This window comes from Anabrus simplex, chromosome X (assembly GCF_040414725.1).
Source record: "Anabrus simplex isolate iqAnaSimp1 chromosome X, ASM4041472v1, whole genome shotgun sequence".
Lineage (NCBI taxonomy): Eukaryota > Metazoa > Arthropoda > Insecta > Orthoptera > Tettigoniidae > Anabrus > Anabrus simplex.
In genome coordinates, this window is record NC_090279.1 from 186,798,797 (window position 1) to 186,823,991 (window position 25,195).

The following is a 25,195-nucleotide window of genomic DNA, read 5'->3' on the forward strand; positions in this document are numbered from 1 at the left end:
TGTCTTCTCTCCCAGATTTCTCAACACTAGTTGTCATAAAATCCTGTTTTCTGGTAGGCCCAATCATAAGATATGAAAGAACAGATTCTTTTCTTCTTAATCATGCTGGACCGGGCGAGTTGGCCGTGCGCGTAGAGGCGCGCGGCTGTGAAGCATCCGGGAGATAGTAGGTTCGAATCCCACTATCGGCAGCCCTGAAAATGGTTTTCCGTGGTTTCCCATTTTCACACCAGGCAAATGCTGGGGCTGTACCTTAATTAAGGCCACGGCCGCTTCCTTCCAACTCCTAGGCCTTTCCTATCCCATCGTCGCCATAAGACCTATCTGTGTCGGTGCGACGTAAAGCCCATAGCAAAAAAAAAAAAAAAAAAAAAAAAATTAATCATGCTGGTAACTGGGTCAATCTCTCGATAGACAGTTTCATTGGGGAGGATTCTCCAAACTCCTTCAACCTGGTTCTTTTTATTTATGGAAGTTCTGATAATTCTTCTTTCAGTTTTGAGGAGCTGATCAGTTCTTCTTTCATTTTTAATTTGGAACAAGGTTTTGTTAGCGTAAGTGGCTTCAGGCAAAGTTATAATTTTGTAGTGTTGGATCTTAGTGTCTGTTGACAAGCATTTTTTGTTATAAGTTAATCAGGTCAGAAATTGTGCTTTTTTTAATTTTGTTGGTTCTATTTATCCATGTTGCTTTCTCGCTTAAGTTGTGCATAATGTTTTCTCCAAGGTATTTAAATTGTAGGACTATGTTCATCTTTTGATCATTTATGATGACTTCATTTATGTCATGTATTAATATAGACAGTGAAGCCTCCATGGCTCAGGTGGCAGCACATCATCCTCTCAATGCTGGGTTCCGTGGTTCGAATCCCAGTCACTCCATATGAGATCTGTGCTGGACAAAGTGGAAGCAGGACAGGTTTATCTCCGGGTACTCAGTTTTCCCTATCATCTTTTATTCCAGCAACTCCCTGCTATCGTTTTATTTAATCTGTCAGTCATTAATCATTGCCCCAGAGAAGTGCGACAGGCTTCAGCAGCCGGCACAATTCCTATCCTCGCTGCAAGGTGGGGGCTTCATTCATTCCATCCCTGACCTGGTCACCAACTGGAAAACAGGTTGTAGGTTTTCATTAATTAATATAGACAATAAATAAATATTGTATTTGCTAAGTATTGAAAAGGTGGATCCAAGAAAAATTACATTGGTTGAAGCATCTTCAAAGAGATGAGGAAATTCCTTACTAACCACAACCTACGACAGAACCTAAGGCTCCGTTTGGTCCGCAGCTACATCTTTCCCATGTTACTGTATGATATGCAAGAATGGACACTTATTCATACTCTCTGCAGGAGACTGGAAGCATTCGAAATGTGGGTGTACAAATGGATGCTTCGCATTTCACAGTTGGGCAGAATCCGGAATTCTGAGGTGTTGGATCGGTTATGAAAGAAGACAAGTCACGTTGACCTACGGGGTATACATGAACTTCTGTCATTCACAGATGCAAGCCTTAAGGGGACATAGATGTTAGTCCCCTTTAGACAACAATCATCATCATCGTCAACAGCAGTGTGAGCCACAGAGCTAAGTCAGGTGAACACGCATCATACCTCAACAGCACATTCAGCAAACCTTTGACTAGCTAGACGAGTTTGAGAGAGGCCACTTTGTCGGACTAATAGAGGTAGGTTGGATGTTTTGGTAGTGATGGCCAGTCTGAGACGGGGTCTCGAGATTTCTTGAGACTAGCGCCAGCACCTGTTTCTTGCGAGAAATCTGGAGAGCGTTGTTCTCCGCATTGCGCAGCAAGCACCATATTGTAGGCCTATAAGTAGACGGAGCTGAATGTTGTGTTTGCTGCTATGTAAATTATATATTACCACCCCCAAAAACTGAAAATGAAAAAATGATATAAAACTTACCAAATGTTGTCAAAAATCCAAACGTGCCTGTCAAGATGATACACGCCTAAATTAAAATTTCTGAAGACGTCTAAATCTGTGGGTTGGATTTGGCCCCTCAGCACCGTGCGCTATACCACTGATTGCTATTTTGTTGAAAATCTTGTTAAGGGTTATAAATTTCATGTTGTTGTTCCGTATTGAACTGAGAATAACATATGAGTAACAACACAGTAAAGGTTTCTACCTATTCAATACAAAATATATTCACAATATTTTAAAATTACATGGAACTAGTTTCGACCCATCTAGGGGTCATCATCAGCCATATCAAAGCAAAGATCACTCTTGACGAAATCCTAAGAACATGTTAATTATACAAAGATTTACAAGAATAGTTATAACAACCAGTTTTTTACTTAAAGTTCCTCCTAGATGTTAAATAATTATTAAACTTGGTTATAGCAATGTGTGAAGTTTAAATAAATGTCTTATACGGCTAAAATATAGTACGGCTTTGTGTCACATGTTATTATATCCACAAAAGTTCAGTAAACAAAAAGGATAAGTCCATTGTATAGCTTAGTCTGCGTGTCCGCAGGTGTTAACTACTTTCTAGTTCTTGTGGTATAACTTATACTAATTAAAATTTCCGAGGCATTCAACTCGGACTTAACATTGTGTGGATTTTATATAAAAATATCTTATATAGCCAAAATGTAATATGACACAGTATCACTGGTTATTATATTATTACTTTTTAGCTATATATGATATTTCAACCCAAAAAGAAATCTCTTTCAACGAATGTCAAATTTCAACATTACTATTTTGTCATTAATCCTGAGCAGCAGTCGCTTCATAGGCCATGGCCCGATGGGGCTGTTGCACCATGGGTTTGGTTTGTTTGGAAACACATTCAAGAATCACATGAAAGATAGAAATACTGCTGTAGTGAAAATTAAAAATGCTTTCCTCAGCACAAGGAAAATAGAAAACAGGTATCTTACCTTCCTCAAAAGGTAAGTGCGAGTCTCCAGCCATTGTTCTATTTATCTAAGAGTTCAGGTAAGAAGTCCACCTGTGAGTGGGGGCTGTTGAATAATACCATGGTATCCCCTGCTTGTTGTAAGAGGCAACTAAAAGGGGTCCCAGGGGCTTTTAACTTGGGAGCATGAGTTGGTGACCACAGGGCCCTTAGCTGAGTCTCATTCCTTCCACTTACTGTGCCAGGCTCTTCACTTCCATCTATCCTATCAGCCCTCCCTTGCTCAACTCTTATTCTTTTCTGACTCCGACGGTGTTAGAGCATTCAAGGCCTAGGGAGTCTTTCATTTTCACGCCCTTCGTGGTCCTTGTCTTTCTTTGGCCGAGACGTTCGTTTTTCGAAGTGTGGGATCCCTTCCATTTTTACCCTCTGATTAGTCTTAATAGAGGATGGTTGTCCAGTTGTACTTAAAGCAATAATCACCACCACGGCGTATGAAGTGAGATGAATCTTTGAAGCCTAGTGAGTTTTTACAACCAAATCTCTTTTATCCTCATCAGAGGAGTTAATGAGGTGAAGTGAATGACGTGATATATAATAGTGGGTAGGGATAGGGTGAAACCTGGTACCAGCACATAGCTTACTCTGTCAAATAGCACCAAGGCTGAATGTCTCCATCTGACAGACAAATCATCATCAACAGCATCATATGCCCTTACGCCATATGAACACTGCAGAGGTTTGGAATTGAATCCAGGCTTTTGGCACAGAATCTAGTGGTTAGAAATTGTATAGCAGCACCTCTCCTACCCTGCCGGCAACATTTTGATGGGACTCAAACCAGCTCGACAAAGTTTCTTTGTTCCCTATGCACGTCTGTACTAGGTGGAATGTTTGGTTCTGTTCAGTTATTTACTTTTCCTTGCATATTAATGACCTTGTGGAATTCTCCCAGGCCCAAGATGACACTAATGCTGGAGTCAAATTTTTCCACAAGGTATCCAGGTAATGAAATTGCAAGCAGTGTTCATTTCTGTGAATTGTCTTCACCAATGGAATTTACTAACCTCTTAGAAGGATCAACTATCCAACAATTCATTTGGTTGATGGCAAATTGCCAGACTTATCAAGTAAGTTACAAATTTTCAGTGATGGAATTTTTAATCCGATCATACTGGTATTAGCTGAGCTTGAAAAGCTTCCAGTAATATTGAAACTGGCAAGAAAAGCCAAAGTTTTCTACATAGTTCAGTCAGCTAAATGATTTGAAGTCTGTAGATCCAGCAAGGAAACTAGTTCATGCTATTGGTTCATTTTTCGATCCCCACAATGTAATGAAAAACCCAAGTGGAGTAAAGTTGAAAAACAGCCGAACTCATATTCCTTTTCTTCAGAAGGTGGTATCGCAGTATTTCCTTACAGGATAATACTAAGTTTCCAGACTGCAGGAAAAGAGGACTTAAGCCGAGAAGACTGCAAATCAGTCAATGTGATTGAAGTGATCTCTGCATTGAAAATAGTACACAAAGGTTGCTGCTTTGAAGTGTTTGTGGATCCTGTGTGCAAATGTGAACTCTGAGCGATCATTCTCAAAGTAAAGTTTAGTGGTTAGCGACAGATGAAGAAAACTGACACCAGCTAGTGCAGAAACACAATGATCTCTTGTGAATAATGTAAATCGATATTGTCGTTATTCATTTCCCTTGTCTAGCTCCCACCATTGTTCCTCCTTAACTGTTTTCTAATCCAGGTTTCTTCTAATTATAGTATTCTCGATAGTTTTCAACCACCTTAGTCTGAGTCTGAGTCTGAGTCTCCTTCCCTCTTCCAGCCTCTTCACATCTCCAAACCATGTAAGTTTATCCCTCTCCATTCTGTTGTAAAGCTTTTCCACTAACAAGGAGAGGCCAGACACTACGGCCAACCGATTTCAACGAGCTTCAATGTACCTGTTGGGGGACACTCAACAGTAACTCGTGTAAAAGGGTTTAGGTCAATATGCTTTCGTTCTCAAAAAAGTCAAATATCATGACGCAGGATCCACTTCAGACAAAGTGGAGGTGATAGAACATTAAAAGGCGAACAAATCTTACTTAAAGATGTCACGTCCGCAACCTAATAATTTCCGAAAAACTGATGAATCCCCAATTCCAATGCAAGGCATATATACTTGGAGAGTTACATCGCAGTCAACCCGAGTGGAGGCCTAGTGGTCACCGTACTTGTCTGCCAACCTCGAAGATGTGAATTTGAGTCTTGTCGCAGCTATATTTCTTGTACACAACAAATTAATATTTGAGGGAACATGAAGATAAAAATGGGAACAAAAATATTATGCAAATTGCAGTTCACTTTATTTTCTACCTGAAATTAATACAGGCCTAAATGTTCTTACAGTTACTGCTGGATCTCTCTCTCCCTCTATGTATATATGCACTGTAGATGTATTAATTTGAGGCAGAAAATAAATTTCACTGCAGTTGTAGGACATTTTTTTATCAAAAGAGGAGGAACCTTATCAAAATTCTTAGTTCCACTTACATTTTAAGCAATTTTAATGATCAATATTTGTATTAATAGACATAATATATTCTTATTGATTATTTTTAAATTGTTAAAATTCGTATTTTGTATATTAGAAGTTTTTTCGTTATATATACCAGGATCAGGGCCCTGACCCACCATGGATTATGTTATCTATAGCTGATGATGTTCACTAAGATTGAGCGAAACATGTCCTACTTGTAATTAAATGGTTTTATCCTAAATATAAAGGACATTGTGTATTGGAAAGGTGGTTTTATTAATATAATAACTCCTTATTCTGAAATCCAATACGGTTTCATAATGAGATTTATAACTTGTAATGAATGTTCTTGGCCGTTAAAATGTTCAATTATTTTTACAAACTTGTTTTAGCGGACACTTCTCATAACGGACATTTTTCCTCGGAACCGACGGTGTCCACAGAAGGGAGGTTCGACTGTATCGTATTCTTGTTGGAGGAATTAAGTTCAAGTATATTTAATTTCTTTTTTTGCACATTATGCCCTGCTTAAGGCTTTTGCTTTATTTCTTTCCTGGATGACTGGAATAAATGTATTATGTTTTATTTGGGAAAGTTTTCAAACCATTTAGTTTTTTTGCAAATAAGCAGTTTTAATTTTACACTTAAATACTAAGTTTTTATTGAAAAATCATGAGAGAGCAGAAATCAAAGGAATATAAACACTAAATTTTTATTTTTGTTCCAATCTGTCTTCAAAGAGTTCCTAAAATGAATTTTGTTCTACTTAATTTCTTTTTGCAAATGAGTGGTTGTGTTAACAAGAAGATCCAATGTACAGCACACTAAAGGTAACAAATTCTAAAAAGATGTTGCGTTCAAGTTACGACACATTAACTGAAGATGTGTTCTTTTCAAACAGTTGCAAGTCCTGCGATTTGAGAGAGAAATGTTCAGGGCATGTTGCCTTGCCTTGACCAAGCCCAGTTTGACATTCCTAAAATTGTCCTGCTAGCAATTCTAGATAATTTGAATAAACATTTTCATACTTTTTAAAGAAAAAAATAATAATTGTTTAACATGCTATGCAACATCTTTCAATCCAGTGTGGAATTCATCAGAAAAACGAAGTTTATTCAAAAGAATAATCTGGCTTCTCATGGAGAAATTGAATAGACAAATCTCTAGTTCTCCTTACCACTGAAATGTTTGTTCAAAAAGAAAAAAATCATTGTCTTTTGGAGACCAGAAGAAAATAAAAGGTTCCAAATATTGCAGTGTGTTTGGCTATATTCAGGATGAGCTATCTGTGCAAGAATGCTATCTCACTTGTGAAATTCTCCAGAACAAAGCACAATCACAATTAACTAATTTTCATCTGCAGAACTGTTTACATGTGTCCAGCTCCATGGCTAAATGGTTAGCGTGCTGGCCTTTGGTCCCAGGTTCGATTCCCGGCAGGGTCAGGAATTTTAACTGCCATTGGTTAATTTCACTGGCACAGGGGTTGGGTGTATGTGTCGTCTTCATTTCATCCTCATCACCACGTGCAGGTCGCCTAGGGGAGTCGAATTAAAAGACTTGCACCATGCGAGCCGAACATGTCCACAGACACTCCGGCACTCCCATACGCCATTTCATTTTGTTTACGTGTAATTACAAGCGACTTTTCCCTGGACATTTACTGAAATTCTGAGCAATTATAAACTCAAGAATCTCATTAACTTGTTGAATGTTGTGTAAAAATATATTTATTTATTCATGTGGTGGTGCTCATTATCTTAAAAAGGTTCAGAATCCCTGCTTTACTCTTCTTCTTCTTCTGGTGCTGTATACATCAACAGATGTTGGTGATCATTTTGACTATCGTAGTTTTGTTGGCGAATACGTGGAATAGCGAAATAGTTGTTTGACCGAACCACTGTCGCAGGTTCTCCGGCCAAGACGTGCAGGGTCTCCCAGAACCTCTCTTCCCCTCGATCTTCTCTTGTATAATTATTTGGAAGAGGGTGTAAGTTTCTGGGTGCCTCATGATAGACCAAAGTAGGAGAGCTTCTTGTCCTTAACAGCCCTACACAGTTCTTTTTCTTTACTCACGCTGGTTAATACCTCCTCACTGCATATTCTGTCTACCCAGTTGATGTGAATTATGTTCCGGTAGACCCACATTTCAAACGCTTCTAATCTTCTCATGGTAGCTTTTGCCATAGTCCAGGTCTCTACTCTGTACACCACGCTGAAGAAAACACAGCTGTAATGGTAGTTCTCTGATAAGAGCCCCGGCCTTCTCTTGGGAATCATCTCTGCTTGTTTAAGATGCTACCTAGATACAAGATTTTCTCGAACCTCTGTATCGGAACTCCATTAACCCACAGACTGAGATCTACGACAGAGCCCTTGCTCACAATCATGTATTTGGTCTTCTTTAAGTTAAAGTTTAGTCCAAGGTTTTTCCATGTCTCCACGACTTTTGACAAGATCTGTTATAGGTTCCCTGCACTGTTGGCTATAAGAACAGTGTCATCAGCATATCTGATGTTAATTGTCACTCCATTTGCTTTGATGCCAGTGTCCATATCATGTAGAGCCTTCCTGAAGCAGGTCTCAAGAGTACAGGTTGAACAGGAACGGGACAGAATATAGCCTTCCCTCACACCTCATTTGATTGCGAATTCATTCACGAGTCAGTGTCCCACTTGAACACAGGCCTTCTGTTTCCAATACAGGCTTTTAATTACGCAGCTCTTTGTCATCCATACTTCTCTCCTTCAGTATGGTCATCATCTTTTCATGCCAAACTCTGTCGAATGCTTTCTCAAAGTCAGTGAAGCACATGAATACCAGGCAACAGACCTCTCTGCATCTCCGAACAAAGACTTGAATGCCAAACAGGGCTCTGAGTGTTCCAAGGCCTTTACGGAATCTGAACTTTTCTTGTAAATACGTCGGTGAATAAACTATACACAGATTTTCAGTGCAGTGCTCATCAGGCTGATTATTACGGTGGTCTTTGCATTCTCTTGCGTTAGGTCTCTTTGGCAAGCTCATGGAACTCGACTAAGCCAGTCGTCAGGGAGTTCTCCAGTCTCGTAAATCTTGTTGAAGATTCTCACTTGTTCACCCAGAATTTTAATCAATTCTGGTGGAAGTTCCCCTGGCCATGGAGCTTTTGCAATTTTTATCTTCTGGAGGAGGCTCATATACCACACCCGGGAAAGTGGAGATGGTTTAGGATGATGATGATGATGATGATGATGATGATTATGATTTAGGGGCTGTTCTACCTCAGCCACTGTAATCGATGGGCCCTTTGCAGCTTCTTCTAGGTCTTCCCTGTTGTAGTTCTCATATAAACTCTATCCATTGCTGCATCTTCATGTCTTCATTCAGAATCAGGTTGCTGTTTGTATCTGCCAGGAAGCTCAGTTGACTAGTCAACCTAAGCCCAACCACCTCATGAATTTTCTTGTGCAGATGTAACATATCATGGTGCCTATCTAGGTCCTCAATTTCGGGACATCAATCCCTAAGTAATGTGGCTTTGGCCTTCTCGATTGCTCGTCTGATTCTTATATTGAGTTCTCTATATCTACCCGGATCTCAGTCTTTATATTGACATCTCGTTTGTATAAGGGCCAGAATGGGATTTATCATCCACGTTTTCTTTAAGTGATCTCTGATGTTGAGCACGTGTGTGCAGTATCCATTATGAAGTTTTTGAATGCAGTCCACGTGTCCTTCATAGTATCTGTCTCTCCCTGGATTTCAAATTATTGTTCTAGATTTTTAACAACCTCTTGCTTTTTCTCGTCATAACTGAGTGCTTTGCTGTTTCTATCCAGTCTGTCAGTTACTTGTAACCTCTGTATTTTCTTCAGACGGAGGCATATTGTACCACAAAACAGGTTGTTGTCCGATAGGATGTCTGCTCTTGGCAGGGTATTAATGGCTTTAGGTAAAACTTCAAAATTAACCAAAGTCTGTCTTTTACCAATGTTGTGTAAGCATATGTCTGAAAACTTTCATAAAAAATTTCTTTAATAATTTTAAACACAATAACAATAAACGACAATCTCTTTGAAACTAAGTAATGGAAGTGGTAACAAATAAAACATGATAACCTAAAAACATATTTATTTCATTTGTTTATATAATAAAATTACATTAAACAAGAGTATTATAATACATAATATGTGTATATATATTTATAAATGGCTTACAATACTGCACATATAAACGGCATGCAATCCTTAAGTGGTTTTAGGAACTCAAACATTACACAATAAATACAATCTGAGATAACTGTCATTTTTAAAATACATAGTAACCTTTCTTTGATATATATTATTAAAAATAAAGTAAACATTTTTACAATATGTATACATATTGGAGACACAGTGTCATGCTTAAAAAAGTGAATCGTTTTAGAATGTTGGAAGGATGGAATGAGTTCACAATATGAGGCGGCTTATTAAGCTGCCCCAATAACTGTACATCCAATGATGGTACATGTAAGCACGTGGCTGTCTCCGGTCAATGCTTCATTTAAAATATCGTCATTCACCAGTGGTAATGCAAAACAGAAGTATATGTTGGAGGTGGAGGATGGCAAATAGGCTTTAAATATTCAAAAAATGGGGGAGAAAACAGCTGCAAGGTCAGTATCAAAGCTGTGAGGTGTTAATAATAGGCATAGGAATTTCATACACAACATTTTTATCATCACAACACAAAGAAAAATTCTATATTTTCCTAGTTTTCAGTTTTAAAAAAAGCCATCTTTCTCTCACCTCGACATAAAAGACCTTAAATTATTTTATGCCAATATCTACACGAGCCATCTCTAAATCCTACGAGAGCCAAGAAAGTATTTCTCATTCTTCTACAAAACTGCTGAACATGCAAAAGACAATTATTTGTCAGGCACAAGAGCTTGTAACTCCTTAAATTCTGATATTTCATCAAGTACAGGGTATTTAAATTGTCAACTAAAAGCTGCATGCAATTATGCTAAGGGCTTGTTTAAAATAGAAGACAGTTCACCACTGTGGTGTGACTGAATTTGAAGGATGATGCAGTTATATAATAATGAACTAGTTGAACGTGTAGGTAACTGAGAAAATAAACATGATTACACAAGAGTAACAAAGAACATCAGTGTTTGTCAAGTCTTACTGATATTCCGACGATAATCTACCCTTCAAATTCATGTTTGAAAATCAAGTTTTACTGACTGAAGACAACAAATAATCCACAATTTTTCCATTTACAGTAATGTTTCCTAACTATTATGGAACAAATGTTTTCCAAAAACATGACCTACTTGCTACATATCTGACCTATGGACTGGAAACTGCAATACTGGGCAGTAGAGAACAGTCAACTGTACCTTAGGTCGAGTAGACAGAAAACCAGAAGCGATAAAATAAAAATTGAATCAATCTGCCTTCAACTAAGGCTACGACAGTGTGTGCTTGATTTTCTAGAAGAATTCTAACTGAAATGGTTTGGCCACATTATGAGAATGGATTCATGTAAAGAGAGAGATGACTGGCCAGGACACCAAAATGGGAGAAGATACAGGGAAGAGGAGTGCTGGCAAGACAGAAGTTTATGGAGGAGGCTTGTTCATTCCCCTTCCTGGCCTTCTGGAGTGGAGAATCTGTGACAATCACTGTACAAATATGACTGAAAATTAAAATTTGATTGAGTTTTTTCCTGAAGTGTTAGAAATGAACAAAAAATATTTAGCCGTTTTAATTTGAAGGATTTCACTTAGCACTAGGAGTTAATGACAATATTTTTCAATGACAATATTTTTTTTTTGAAGTGGTTGATTAACAACCAAGAAGACAAAACACTACTTTGGCTATTTGTTTATCCCACATTATTCAGCAACTTGTAAAATATTTTCTTAGTCTTTATATAGAATAAGCTTCAGGAACTACATACAGGCTAATGGAATGATGTTTCTTTGGCTAGTAAAATGGGAATAATGGGCTAGTTGAGAACAGATAAAATGCCACAGGATATAATAGAGAATCTGACACAATACAAGTAAGGAGAATGGTTGAAGTAAGAATGTCAACAAGTGGTTTGCTAATAAGAAGCAGTTATTAAAAAAGTTATACATCACTCAGTGAAAGAGGACATAGTTCAAACTATCATTATCACACAGAATCCTCAAATTCAAAGTATGAAACTGTATTTGCGTGTTCTGTAGGCATAGGTTTTAGGAGAAAGCTAGTACTCTTAAAGATCCTCGACTGATCATCGCAATGAATAGCAGAGCCGTACGGAAGGACCGATGAACTTACCTTGTAGCATGCAGGACACACAGGAGTGGCTGGATGGATGGAAGGAAAGGACCCGTTAAGTGACAGTGTCTACAAGAGTGATGCTGTGGATGAAGATACCATTTTTAATATGGAAAAACTGAAAATTAAAAAAACATTTCTGCCTCAAGATGAATGCACAGAAACCTTACACAATTGAACATGTTAGTATTCAAGTAATACAAAAGGAAGAACACCAAAACTTCATTTATATGACCTTCGTTTAGTCTGCACCAGTCGAACGGGTATCACGGATATACGAGATGCCTAGAAAATTTCCATCCCACTCAGATCCTCTTAGTTTCTCCCTACATGTACCCTCCACCTGGAATATTGGTCCCAAGCAGTGAAAGGTGTAACCCTTTGAATAATAAAGCAGCACAAACCCTCTTGATCTCTATGACATGCGACATTAGTTCCATTTAAGTATTGTTCTTTTCAATATTTATCGTGCAACAGTTCTGAAGCATAGTTTTAAATTCACTTTATATTTTTCTAATTTTATAGGATATTATTTAAATCTCTTCTCTGCTTTAGTTGACATCCAATGATGAAAGAGACAAGTACTATAATGAACAAAATTCTAACCAAATTATTTACCTAAAAGTAAATATCCACAGATGACTGAGCCTATGCTACCAATTAAGAATACATACACACGTTCATCACAATTTCATCTGTCTCTAGATTATTTGATATTTATTTATTTATTTATTTATTTATTTATTCAATTCATTATGATGAATAAAATGCAAAATGGTAAGTAATAAACAATTAAAGAGTTTTCAGGTACAAACTTTTTTCTAAGCATATGAACAATGTTTAATGTGTCTGGTAGAATGGTGCATTCGAGCAGAGATCAACATCAAGTTCATACGCAGGCTGAGAAAAACTGCAGGGCATTGCAGCATTCCACCAGAATGTAAGGAACCTTGTGTGGAACAGAGAAGTTCCTATGAAATGTAAAGAGAGAATGTGCAAGATGTACTACACCCCTATATTAATGTTTGCATCAGAGACTTGGACTTTTGACAGCAAGAAATGCAAGTAAAATTCAGGCCAGTGAGATGAAGTTCCTGATGAGTATTGTACGGAAGACAAGGAGAGGCAGAGTAAGAAATGTTGAGGTCAGAAAAGAGATAGGGGTAGAAAAACTCAGTGATAGGAGGGAGAAGAATAAATTGAGATGGTTTGGACATGTTGAGACGATGGAGGAGGGAAGGATACCAAAACAAGTATTGGAGGCTAAAATAGAAGGAAAGAGGACAAATGGGAAACCCGGAGCAAGACTGATGGACTCTGTCAAGAACAGTATAAGAAAAATACGACTGGACAGGAATACAATTACTGAAGAGGAGTGGTGAAAGGAGAGGCAACGGTGGAGAAGTGCCATCAACACCCTGACCTGGCAGGAGCTGGACAAATGGAAATGAAAATGATGAACAAATCTTTCTTTTTATATTACTAACTTAATTGCTTCAAAATGAGATTTCTTTACGTAAAAGATGAAGTACAGGTATTACTACGCAGCAAAAATTATGTTTTACTTTATTTGAACTTCTTAACTACTTGATTATCAAGATTTTCAATTACCCAGTTCCCTTCATAGTAGTCTAGATAAATGAGGTTTTACTGAACCACTAGGTTGAAGTGATAATAAGGATCAAATCTGTGGATCTACAACAAGAGTATGTACATGTATGTTTCCGGAAATGCTCAACAAGATGTAAATATGCAGAGAGTTGGTGACCCTACTTCTGCATACCCAGATGTATCTAACCTTGAGTTCAGAGGTACTGCAAGACTCTATTCAATAGGTGGCTTTAAAGTGTCTGGTGGAATGGTGCATTCGAGCAGAGATCAACATCAAGTTCATGAGCAGGCTGAGAAAAACTGCAGGGCATTGCAGGTCTTCAAAATCATTTATTGTAAAATAAGGCTTGGAATATTACTGCTGGTAGACAACATTTATGAAATCATGTAATTGTCTTACTCTCTTCAATAAATTTTCATTTCTAGTATGAAGGTTATGTAGGTTCATTTGTCTGAAAAGAAGGCAACTGTATACAAATGGTTCCAAAAGGAATGATGCAGTGACTAGAACAGATGATCAGTATATGGGTGTGCATGAAGTGGATTGAACTGTAATTGTTTCTATAAATAAAAGTTTAACTCGTTAATGCCCATTGTATATCGTATGCACAGAATATTTACTTTCCTTTTGACACTTGTAAGTTGAGAGAATTATTTGCTTCAGGTTGGTAGTATATTGTCTGCTGCCTTCAATGTGATTTTCATTCGTTTACCTCCTCCTCTCTCTTATAACAGAACTGTTTAAACTTGTTCAACAATTGTCAGGAAAGTTTCCTCGAACAGATGAAATTATCGCGTTCTCACTTTTAGTACTAATTATATCATTTTTGTTTAGAATGATAGCCTATAATGTAAATTATGTCTTTTCTTGATAATATGCTGGTTTTCTAAAATATCTAGAGAGCCACAGTCTGTCTTCCAATGGTGTATGATATATCATACATTGGGTATTTACAATATCGTAACTCGCTGTTGCAGTATGTGGGCTTATCTAATTTACCAACATGAATGAAGGCAACGGTAGTGAACCACAAAGTAAATGTAAAGTGTAAATATCAGTTTCATTTACTCAGTACCTGTCACCTCACAATAATTTCTGTTCTGGTAAGCATTTATTTTACTTATAAAAAAGGCAAAAAGCATATGCATTGGTACAATCAGGGCAGATTGAATTAGAAAAGCACCACTACGATATCTGAAGAACGCATCGACAGGGAACGACTGTGCCTTTCAGGATGAGCAAGGGCAAATAATTTTTCTTTAGTAAGATGGAATGACAATGCTCCTTATTATATCAACTAACATTTGGACACCTGAAGTAGTTGGTTTGGGAACTTGCGCACGTGCACATTAGAGTGGGAACAAGCAGGAGAAACAAGAGTTCACACTACCAATACTTGTGAATACTCAGGTAAGGGAGTTGTAGACCTAATCAACAAAATGAGAGGCCAGTAGGGAATGAGGATATACTCCAAAAAGTTACATTGGCTACTCTTAAATCGTCTTATCTTCAATTTAAAAATGTTATATAGACCATTCCACAATGATATTCCTCTGCTAGAATTCTGGCAGATAATTGTTTCTGCACTGCTTGTGGGGCCTGAAGATAGGCTGCATAAACCTCTAACACCTACAGGAAGAAAGGGTAGTTAGGGAGATATCAAATATGATTGTATAGATCACTTAGTTGCTTGGCAGAGCACCAAATGGCACTTTGCATATTGTGGAAAGTGCCAAATTTCATTTCCAATGCAATGTTGGCCGGCAACCTGAACTTTGTTTTGCTGCCTACTGTACCAAACAAATGTCTCTCACAGTAGTATCCGCTGATATCTTAACGAGGCTAAATGTATATTGGTGGAGTAATTTTTAATAATTTACTGGTTTATTATTGTTAGACATTTTTTATATTGTTAATGCCTATGGTATGATATATCATACAGGTCATTATACCGGCATTACTAAATTAAAAACGTTTTGCTCTTATTTCTGACATCAAAACTTACCTTATAACTATCATAATTTCAAATAATTTGGACCAAAAAATTTATCTGGGCATTAATGGAAACTTTTTGATATTATCTAGTACACCCCTGATGCCATACAATAATACCAAGAAATGAACCTTAGTCCCTTAAGAACATCTCTTTTCTGTCTGCTCCTTGGAGGAAAGAAGCTTATATTCCACCCTCCTCCCAGAGAGCAGATACCTCAGCCATCAGCTGTAATGAAGTTTCTAATAAATAAAATCTGGCCTGCTCCCCATCTGTATTGCACATCATTCAGCGATATAGAAGGAAGAGGCTGAATGTCGAGCATTCGGATTTAAGACTCCACTAACGAGATCTGAATAGTTGCTTTAAGCAACAATTCCATCTCTTACAGACGTTTGGCTTAACTTGAATGTTGGAAACTCTGAGTCTTTATGCTCTCTGCACCTCTACATGATTTTGACTGTAAATGACTTTAGAAGGATGAATAAGAAGACAAATTAACCTACATAACCTTCATACAACAAATGAAAATTCAGTAAAAAGAGCAAGGCTATTCTTGGGATTACAACTGTAACAGGATTTCATAAATGATGTCTATCAGCAGTAATATTCAAAGTCTTACTCTACAGTGACTGCTTTTAATTTTCAATAGAGAGAAATATCTTACACTACCTCCTCCTCTTTGCATTCAGGAGACAGCCATGGGCAGATTATACCATCACATGAATCACAAAATCTATCAGTCTCCATTAGGCTAATGATTTTTTTTTTTTAACATTTTCCTTTTTTTTTTTTCCTACCCACTTTGTATTTTGACTAGATCATGCCTCTCCACAAGAGGTACTAAACTACTGGGCCTCGATCAGGTCTCGAAATGTTTGTAGATTGCCGTGACATAGGCCATGACTTGGTTCCAGTCCGGCCTTTCCAACTGGATCATGTCCCCCAGATTCTGAAAAATACAAGAACATTCCATCCACCTTTAAAAAACATATTACAAATTTTTCAATGTACAAAAATATTTCATGTCGTTAACAAGTACTCTCTTAAAACATCTATAAAGGAAAACCAGAATTAGTATTACTATTATGCTTGTTTATTTCTTCAACAAACATCTTAGAATACGAGGGTTGGGGCAAAAGTCATGGCAACTATTTTTTTTCCATTGAAGATACCAGTCCGGTTGGAAAATGCGATGTATACAGACAAAAGGACAATGTGTTAACTACATGTGTGGACAATGAATAGCACTGAAATATTATAACACACTAATTTATTACGGTAGTATACAGGGCAATATGGCCTCCCCGGTGCAAAAGAATGACAACACAGTACACATAAAGTTGATATGACAAACCTGGGCCTAAAGACCTCAAAGTAGTCCCCTGCTACTGACACCACACGCTGCCAACGATGTGGGAGGCGCTGAATACCATCTGCCTCAGCATTTGCCGCACCATGTGTGAATTGGGTCACCTGTTTGCGCACAGCATTAGCAATGTCCTCTCGTGTTGCCAACCGCCTACTACGTAGTGGTTCCTTAATCTTTCAAATGAGATAAAAGTCACAGGGCGAAATGTCAGGCAAGTACGGTGGGTGCTCCAATTCTTCCCACCCCCAACGTTGCAGTAGCTGCCCTACACACTCTGCTTTATGTGGTTTTGCATTGTCGTGCAAGATTATTGCACTGTTCACAAGATCCGGACGTTTCTCCCAAACGCCACGTCGTATCTGTCGCACCAGGAAATCCCTGTGGTACTGTGTGGTCACTGTTCTGCCATGTGGAACAAAGTGGCAAACAATTACACCCCTGACGTCATACGCGACGATCACCATCAATTTGACTGGGGAAGGATTCTGATGGACCTTCTGCCTCCTTGGTGATCCAGCATGTCGCCACTCCACGGACTGACGTTTCAGTTCTGGTTCGTATGCCCTGGCCAAAAATTCATCTATGGCAATTATTCATGACAAGAATTGATCGCCATCCTATTGCCAGCATGCAAGGTGGTCGGGGCATATTGCATACCGCACCCACCTTTGAACTTCCGTCAGTGCATGCGGTACCAACCGCGATGCGATTTTGCGCAGTTGCAGCTCATTACGCAATATCCTGTGGACGGTGCGTTTCTCGATGCCACTTGCCCTCTCTAACTCCAGTAGCGTCCATTGTCTGTCTTCATCCAGGAGCTGCTTGGTGACAGCACGTGCCACGTCGGTCCGCACACTGACAGGTCATCCTGAGTGTTGCTCATCAATGGGCGACATATGTCCTTGCTGAAACTTTCCTACCCACCGTGCTACTGTACAGTATGGTAGGGCATTATTCCCAAGGGCTTCCACTAATTCACTGTGACATTCCATCGCATTTCTTCCTTGGAGAACGGCTATTTTGATGTAAGCGTGCTGCTCAACACGGGTTACTTCCATCTTGCACAACACTCACCAACTGACTGATTTCACAGCCCTCGCTGCGCTACTACCAGCTATCATAGAGCCATCTGTTGTTCTGCATAAACACTATGCCTGCAGAACTTCCATACGACACATATGTTTGTGATCCGTTCACATATCTACAAGAAAAAAAAAAAAAAAAAAAAAAGTTGCCATGACTTTTGCCCCAATCCTCATATATACAGTGAAACTTCACAATAATGGGCAGGCTTGGATAAAAAAAAATTAATATCTGTTATTAAGAAAAGTCTGCTATTCAGGAAAAAAAAAAAAATGTTCTCACTCCCACACAATGTTTTCATCAAATGAACACTATTCGTCCAAAATGTTTCGAAAAGAGATACTGTGCCTAACCCTCAACTTGTCCCACAGATGCTTTAAACTCATAATACTCTAATTCTTTTAGAGATTTTGAGCGCTTTTTTTTTTTCCCCCTCCAAGGTTAACAAGTCCACTAACAAGCATGTTGTTGCTACGAGCACAATAAGATTAGTTCAAATGTTAACTTGTCAAATTTCAAGCCCGGTTTACTGGAAAATAAGGGTTTACATGAAAGATTTTTTATTTCCATTCCACAATTTAAGGAAGTCACTTTTGTTTCTTAAAATGTCACTAATCTGAGTTTCTCCAACATCAACCACAGGCTCATGACTCAAACAGCAAGTTTATCTTTCTCACAGATGTTAACAACTTCAACCTTTTCCTTGTAGGCCAGTCGTTTGCATTTCTGCAGCATCGTAGTATACGTAACATACTTCTCAAATGTCCATTATTAAGAAATGTCCACTATACAGGAAGAAAAAAAAAAAAAGTTTTTTCCCCCACTCTCTACACAATGTTTTCGTCAACTGAACACAAGTACAATTTACGAATTTTTTAATACTGATGATTGAAGACAAAAGTTTTTGCAAGAAGCGGGGTCAATTTGTGTAAATAATGTATATATATTTATATCTTATGCATTTCTCAAATAGTCCTTAAAAAGGGATTGGGTTCTTCCATTTTCTCAGTTACTGATTTTTGGGTTTTGTAATCTACCGCATGATTTTATGGCTGATGAAGTCTCAAATAGAGATGAATCATGTCCCTAAATATTTTTAATATGTTTTATTTAAATAGTTCACTTGTAAAGTGATGTACAGTAAAACCTCCCTATAACGGACACCTTCGGGACCGAAAAAAATGTCCGTTATGAAGGGGTGTCCGCCCGCGAGAGGTTATGAAACCGGTACCATTAAACATAAGGTGGAACACAATAACCCATGTATTGTATGTTTTAACAATTCTCGCAAATGTACCTTTAATTGCATACCGTATACAGTATTGTACAATATACTGCACTGTACTCACATGAGAAAGTTGTAGATGGGCTGCTGCAGCTGCGATGCACTGTATTAAAGAGACAAACACACTTCTATGGAAACCTCTATTGAGCACACTGTACACTATTACCGTTCACCATGTTAAAATTAAGAAGAACGTGTGAGTTTTTGAAACTCAATCTCTAGCACAGTACAGTAAAACATTAGCACTTAAAAAATCCTCAATGTTCGTTTGTTTTGTCCATTTCGGTTTAGCAATGATGTTTTCGCTATGTGTAATTAAATCCTGGGTCAAATTTACACCTTTTTCATCATTTTGTTTATAATAAAATTCTTTCAGTCGCTTAACAAAGCTGAGAGCCTCACTGTACGAAGTTATTGGCAGCACATGCATTTCCGTATTTTCTTCAAAGTCGTCATTAGCATCACCTTCACTCCCGCTTTCGTAAAAATCTTCGTTTTTGTCCTTCTTCCCTTGGATTGACTGAAGAATCGTTTTCGTGTCTCCACTCTCACACTCTGTTGGAATATCTGAATCATTTTCGATATAGGTGTTCACTTGTACACTGTAACCTGCTGCATTAATAAACTCTTGTGTTGTTTCCATGCTGTCAGGAAGGGTATCCGAGTCTATTTCGGGATGTCCACCACTAGCGGGAAACCCAGCTTTCAGAAAGCATTTGCGATTTGTTGAGGCCGTGACGTTTTTCCATGCATTGGTTATCCACGAAATTGCTTGGAGAACATTCAGCCCCTTTGTCAGTGTTTGAAGGGTTACTTCATTCCCGTTAAGTTCTGATACTGTGTGCTTCATCACTAACTGTCTGTACATAACCTTGCAGTTCTGGATCACTCCTTGGTCAAGCGGCTGAGAAACTGATGTTACATTAGGTGGGAGAAAGACGATCTTCACATTTTGCAACTTAATTGTATCCGGATGCGATGCTGCATTATCGAGGAATAATAACACTTTTCGTTCCTGGCGTATCATTTTTCTGTCCAATTGCCCTAGCCACTCTGTCATTATTTCTCTGGTCATCCATACTTTCCTATTCGCTTTCCATTCAGTGCCAAACTTCGTAACGTCCATATTTTTAAAACACCTTGGTTTTGCAGCTTTTCCTATCACCACTCATACTTGCACATAACAGTACCGTAAGACGTTCTTTCGCAACTTTTCCACCAGTAAAACGATTTCCTTTGAAACACAAAGTTTTGTCAGGTAAAGCACGGAAAAATAATCCAGTTTCATCGGCATTCAAAATATTTTCCGGAGCATACCCGTCTATGATGGAAGGTGTTTTTTCTTGCCAGGTGTCAACAATCTCCATATTAACACTGGATGATTCTCCGCAAATCACTCTGAAGTTGATACCATGTCGCTTTCTGAATCTTTCTAGCCAGCTATTCGAGGCTTTGAAATCTCCAATTCCTAATTCTGTCGCGAATTCTAACGCTTTTGCTTGTATCATTGGTCCTGACACAGGGACATTCTGACTTCTTATTTTAGCGAACCACTTTAGCGTTGCCTTGTCAATGAGAGCTCCACTACCACTTTGAAACAGTTTAATGCACTGTTCGTTGCCATTTAAATGCCATTCCTTTACTAGTTCCTCTTGCTTTTTCACAATTTCACTGCCTGTGTCTTTCCAATCTTAAACACTTCGGAAAGTTTACGCACACCACACTTCTCACGTTTATGATAGTCTATTATGCCTACCTTTTCTTTTTAAAGTAAAAACTTCCTCGGAGCCATGTTTACACCAACTTACTAACGTAAAATTGAACACATCAAAAGCCCACGAGTCAATGAAAATTAACTTGACAGTGAAGGTACGAATTCCAGCGCTGTCGAGCATGTCAGATCACACAACTTCCGGAAGTGATAGCATAGCTTAGTGTTGCCTTCCAAGAATGTGTACAGCCAGGATCAAAAGTTACGGTGTCTGTGATTCTTGGAAGTACCGGCTGTGCAAAAAGTAAGCGAATACATACTGTACAGGACACAAATACTGTACATAATTTTTTGAAAAAGAAAGTGTCCGTTAGGAGAGGTTTAATTGGAGTTTCTCGTGGCTATGGTGTGTCCGTGTCCGTAATAAAGGGTGTCCGTATAAGAGGGGTAAATTACTCATACACAACATGGCATTTAATTACGGACCTAGAAAATCGTCCGCCAATGAGGGGTGTCCGCCGGTGAGAGGTGTCCGTTAAGACAGGTTTTACTGTATACTAATTGGGTGGACCAAAACCTAACATTATTTCTTTGTTTTAACTGAATGTGATTCGCCCCAGATGTTTCGAAAAGAGATGTTCTTCCAAGAACGATATGTACCATTCCATGGGCAACTACAGCGAGAGAGGATCTGGCTAGTGCCTCCGAGACATTCGTCTGAGAAAGAGTCATCATCGTCCCGTTACGGTTTTGTATTTTTCTTTTTGCAAGACTTGAAAGCAATCAAATGTCCTGACGGGTTGCTAGCCTGAAGGAAGTTGAGAAAGAGCAAGTTGTTTAATAATAATAATAATAATAATAATAATAATAATAATAATAATAATAATAATAATAATAATAATGACTCTACGTCCAACTAACTTCTTTTACGGTTTTCGGAGACACCAAAGTGCCTGAATTTAGTCCCGCGGGAGTTCTTTTATGTGCCAGTAAATCTACCAACACAAGGCTGACCTATTTGAGTACTTTCAAATACCACCGGACTGAGCCAGGATCGAACCTGCCAAGTACGAGTCCGAAGGCCAGCGCCTCAACCGCCTGTACCACTCAGCCTCGCGAAATTAATTAAAACTGAGCCATCTGCCAAATGAACATCGAAAATGACATGCAGGTAGTCTAAATGGTGTTTAATCATAATGGCTGCAAACAGTAGCTGAAGCTATACAATATTTTTGTTTATTTCTGGCTCACTGGTTGAATGGTCAGTTTCAAAGGGCCCTGGGTTCGTTTCCCAGCTGGGCCGAGGATTTTAACCGGGTCAGGGACTGGATGTTTGTGTTCGTCTTAACACACCTCACTTCATCAACACAAAACACAGCTACTATAAACCACCAATGAAACATGCAAGGGTTGGCAACAGGAAGGGCATCCAGCTGTAAAACTCTGCTCCAACAATATTCTTTTTGTGGATGGAAGGAGACCAGGAAGAAGATATTCAATAACTTACAAATTAGTTTTCTTCTGCAACATCACATTTCAATGACCAAATTCTCTTGGTCTTTCAGCATTAATTATATTGTTCAACTGAACCCTAATGAGGTCTCTTATGATAAATCCACTAATGTGAAATCGTGCAAATGAAAGATTCCTCTCATGCTAATACAATCAATCAATCAATCAATCAATCAATCAATCAATCAATCAATCAATCAATCAATCAATCAATCAATCAATCAATCAATCAATACGTCTATGTTTCTCTTGGCTTAAAAATAATTACACATTTGACAACTCTAACAATAACTGATCATAACAATAGCACCTATAGTTTAGTATTACTATGGCAATGCCACTATTATGGCGTTGTTGGACAAAGTTACCAAAATTCCTCGTGATATTAAACATCCTCTAAGTACCACTACTTGGGATTTTCAGCGCTTTCCTAAAGTTTTTAAATATAAAATATTCACCCCACATGAAGAATACGAGGGCTTCTTCGAGAAGAACCCAGCCTTCAGAAAGCGTTACAAGAAAGGTCAATTCACAGACTGGACTGAAGAAGAGTTAGAACGGATTTACAAGTCAAAGAGAGACGTATGGTACACAGTCTACCAGAAAGACTACCTCAGGTATGGAGATGAACCTCAAGAACTGCCTCATCCTGATGACATGATGATGTACCAGGTGATGGGAACCTACTGCAAACTACCTATGAAGATTCTACCTCAACCCAACACTTCGAGGAGGATATTTGGCTATGTCAGTCCAAAAGATCTCCACGTTCCAGATTCAGACTATCAGTCCCTCATTAATAAGATTGGTTACAAGAGGCTGCTCAAGAGATCACTTAAATCAGGCCGACCTATAAATGAAAAATACATAGCTCGAATAACTCGATGAACAACATTCCCTCTGTTGAATACGAACAAGACATACAATACAAATTTAATGTTACCAACATACAGAAACCAATCTTCTACCGAAAGTATGGTTTCTATATTAACATTTCATTGGCAGATACATTACAATGTTATTTACTGAAGATGCAAAACTTTGTGTGGTCTGTAGAAACCACTTATTTTTATATTGCACTACCTTTTTCAATAAAGAAACTTCCAGAAGATAAGACTCTTTCCAACCCCATGAGAACAATTCTGAAATAACAAAGTTCTAGCTTATGTTGGAAATCTGATTCCTGTGTGCAAGAATCATCCGGGCAGCATCAGTTAACACACTCTTTGAGAGAACAGAGGGTATCAGTTTGAGTCCTATTTCCAGCTCTTACACCTGCAGTAAGTACCAATTCAATACTTACAGTACTTTGTTTGCTTATTTTCTCTCTCTTTTTTCTGTAGTTCACATATTTTAAAACAACTTCACGTAAGGGCACCTAGATACAAAATGTGCATGTTTTAAGGCCCATTTTGTAGGTTCATATCTAAATAACTTATTTTTTTCCAAGACTAACAAATTTTGCCAACCTTTTGACAAAAACAACAGTAAAATATATGCTTAATATCAACTACCTTCCTTAGTTCATCAACAGAGATGCAAATAACAAGTCAAATTAAAAATTCAAATTCTTGTCCAACTTTAGGTACAATTTTTGCAACAGATATTACCTTAGAAGTCAATTTTTATTGTGCAAGTTAGTAAGAGTAGTACATACAATAAAGACTTACAAGTGTATCCAGTCACAAAAAGAAGAATGTGATGTCCACCTAATCAATACAATTAATAAAGTTATCTCTTTGATTATTTTGATCAACTTTGGTATGTGTTTTGGCTCTTTCAGACATCATCAGCCATATATACAATGGGTTAAGGTATAAAATAGAAAACATATTCAACCTATCAACATATTAAACTTATTCAGTTCTAATAAGAGGTTTTGAACTATTAAAATATGAGAACGGATGAAGACCATATTCAAGATATTTCTTATTCAAGTCCTTTTAACTTCACCGACTGTAGAATCTTCATTCATGAATGTATTAACAATGCTATGCTATTGAATTATTATTATTATTATTATTATTATTATTATTATTATTATTATTATTATTATTATTATTATTATTATTATTGAATATCCAGTACAGCATGGAGGCCTATTTCACAAAAGTATATTAGGGCTGTAGTTTATGTAATAGTAATTTATGTTCTATTTTCGATGGACATAATACGGAACTTGAATACTGATGAGGATGTTTGTTCTGCTCATTTGTTGTTATTCAAGAAGAATCTGAATTTAAAAAAAAAAAAAAAATAGAAAAAAACATCTTGAAAAATATTTTTTTTAAAATATTGTCCGCATCATTCTGTACATTCTTTTAATTGCATAGTTCTCATTCATTCTCATATTTTAATAGTTCAAGACATCCTATTAGAACCCAATAATTTAAATTTGTTAATAGTTTAAATATGTTTTCTGTTTTATAAGTCTTTATACTCACCGATGCCGACATATAAATATTATATGCCAGAAAACTGAATCTTAACGAGACTCATTATAGTTCAAGTTTTATTATGATACAGGTTCTCCACCAATCAGAGTTCAGATTTTCATTATGATACAACTGTTCGACCAATCGGGTACGGATAGCATCGCACCTGCGCTCAACGCACTAGCTTCGCACTTGTTTCAAAAATCATGCATGTTGGACATACATATTAAGTTCAATGCACCTTCTACTTCCAATATTCCACAACTACATGACACATTCCCACAAATTCACTTCACCAACTGTACAGTAAACAATTTGTGTTTGAAATAAAGCTAGGTTATGATAACCTTCTATCAAAGCTTTGAAAACATATGACATTGTCAAGGTCTCTGATGCACTCACGGAAAATCAATAACCCAGCACATGCACTCTGTTCAGTAAACTCAACTGTCAAGCGACATCGACAGAAATTTATGA

General features: G+C 37.8%; 1 protein-coding gene across 4 annotated transcripts in view; it reads right to left on the reverse strand.

Moving 5' to 3' along the window:
• Positions 1–14,857: 14,857 nt before the first annotated feature.
• LOC136886040 (cytospin-A) overlaps positions 14,858–25,195 on the reverse strand; it is a 471,506-nt gene continuing 461,168 nt past the window's right edge. For all 4 annotated transcript variants that reach the window (XM_067158760.2, XM_067158757.2, XM_067158759.2 and 1 more), the window contains exon 17: positions 14,858–16,272. In XM_067158760.2, coding sequence (XP_067014861.2) covers positions 16,183–16,272 — 90 coding nt within the window. In that variant the 3' untranslated portion in view covers positions 14,858–16,182. The remainder of the gene's footprint in view (positions 16,273–25,195) is intronic.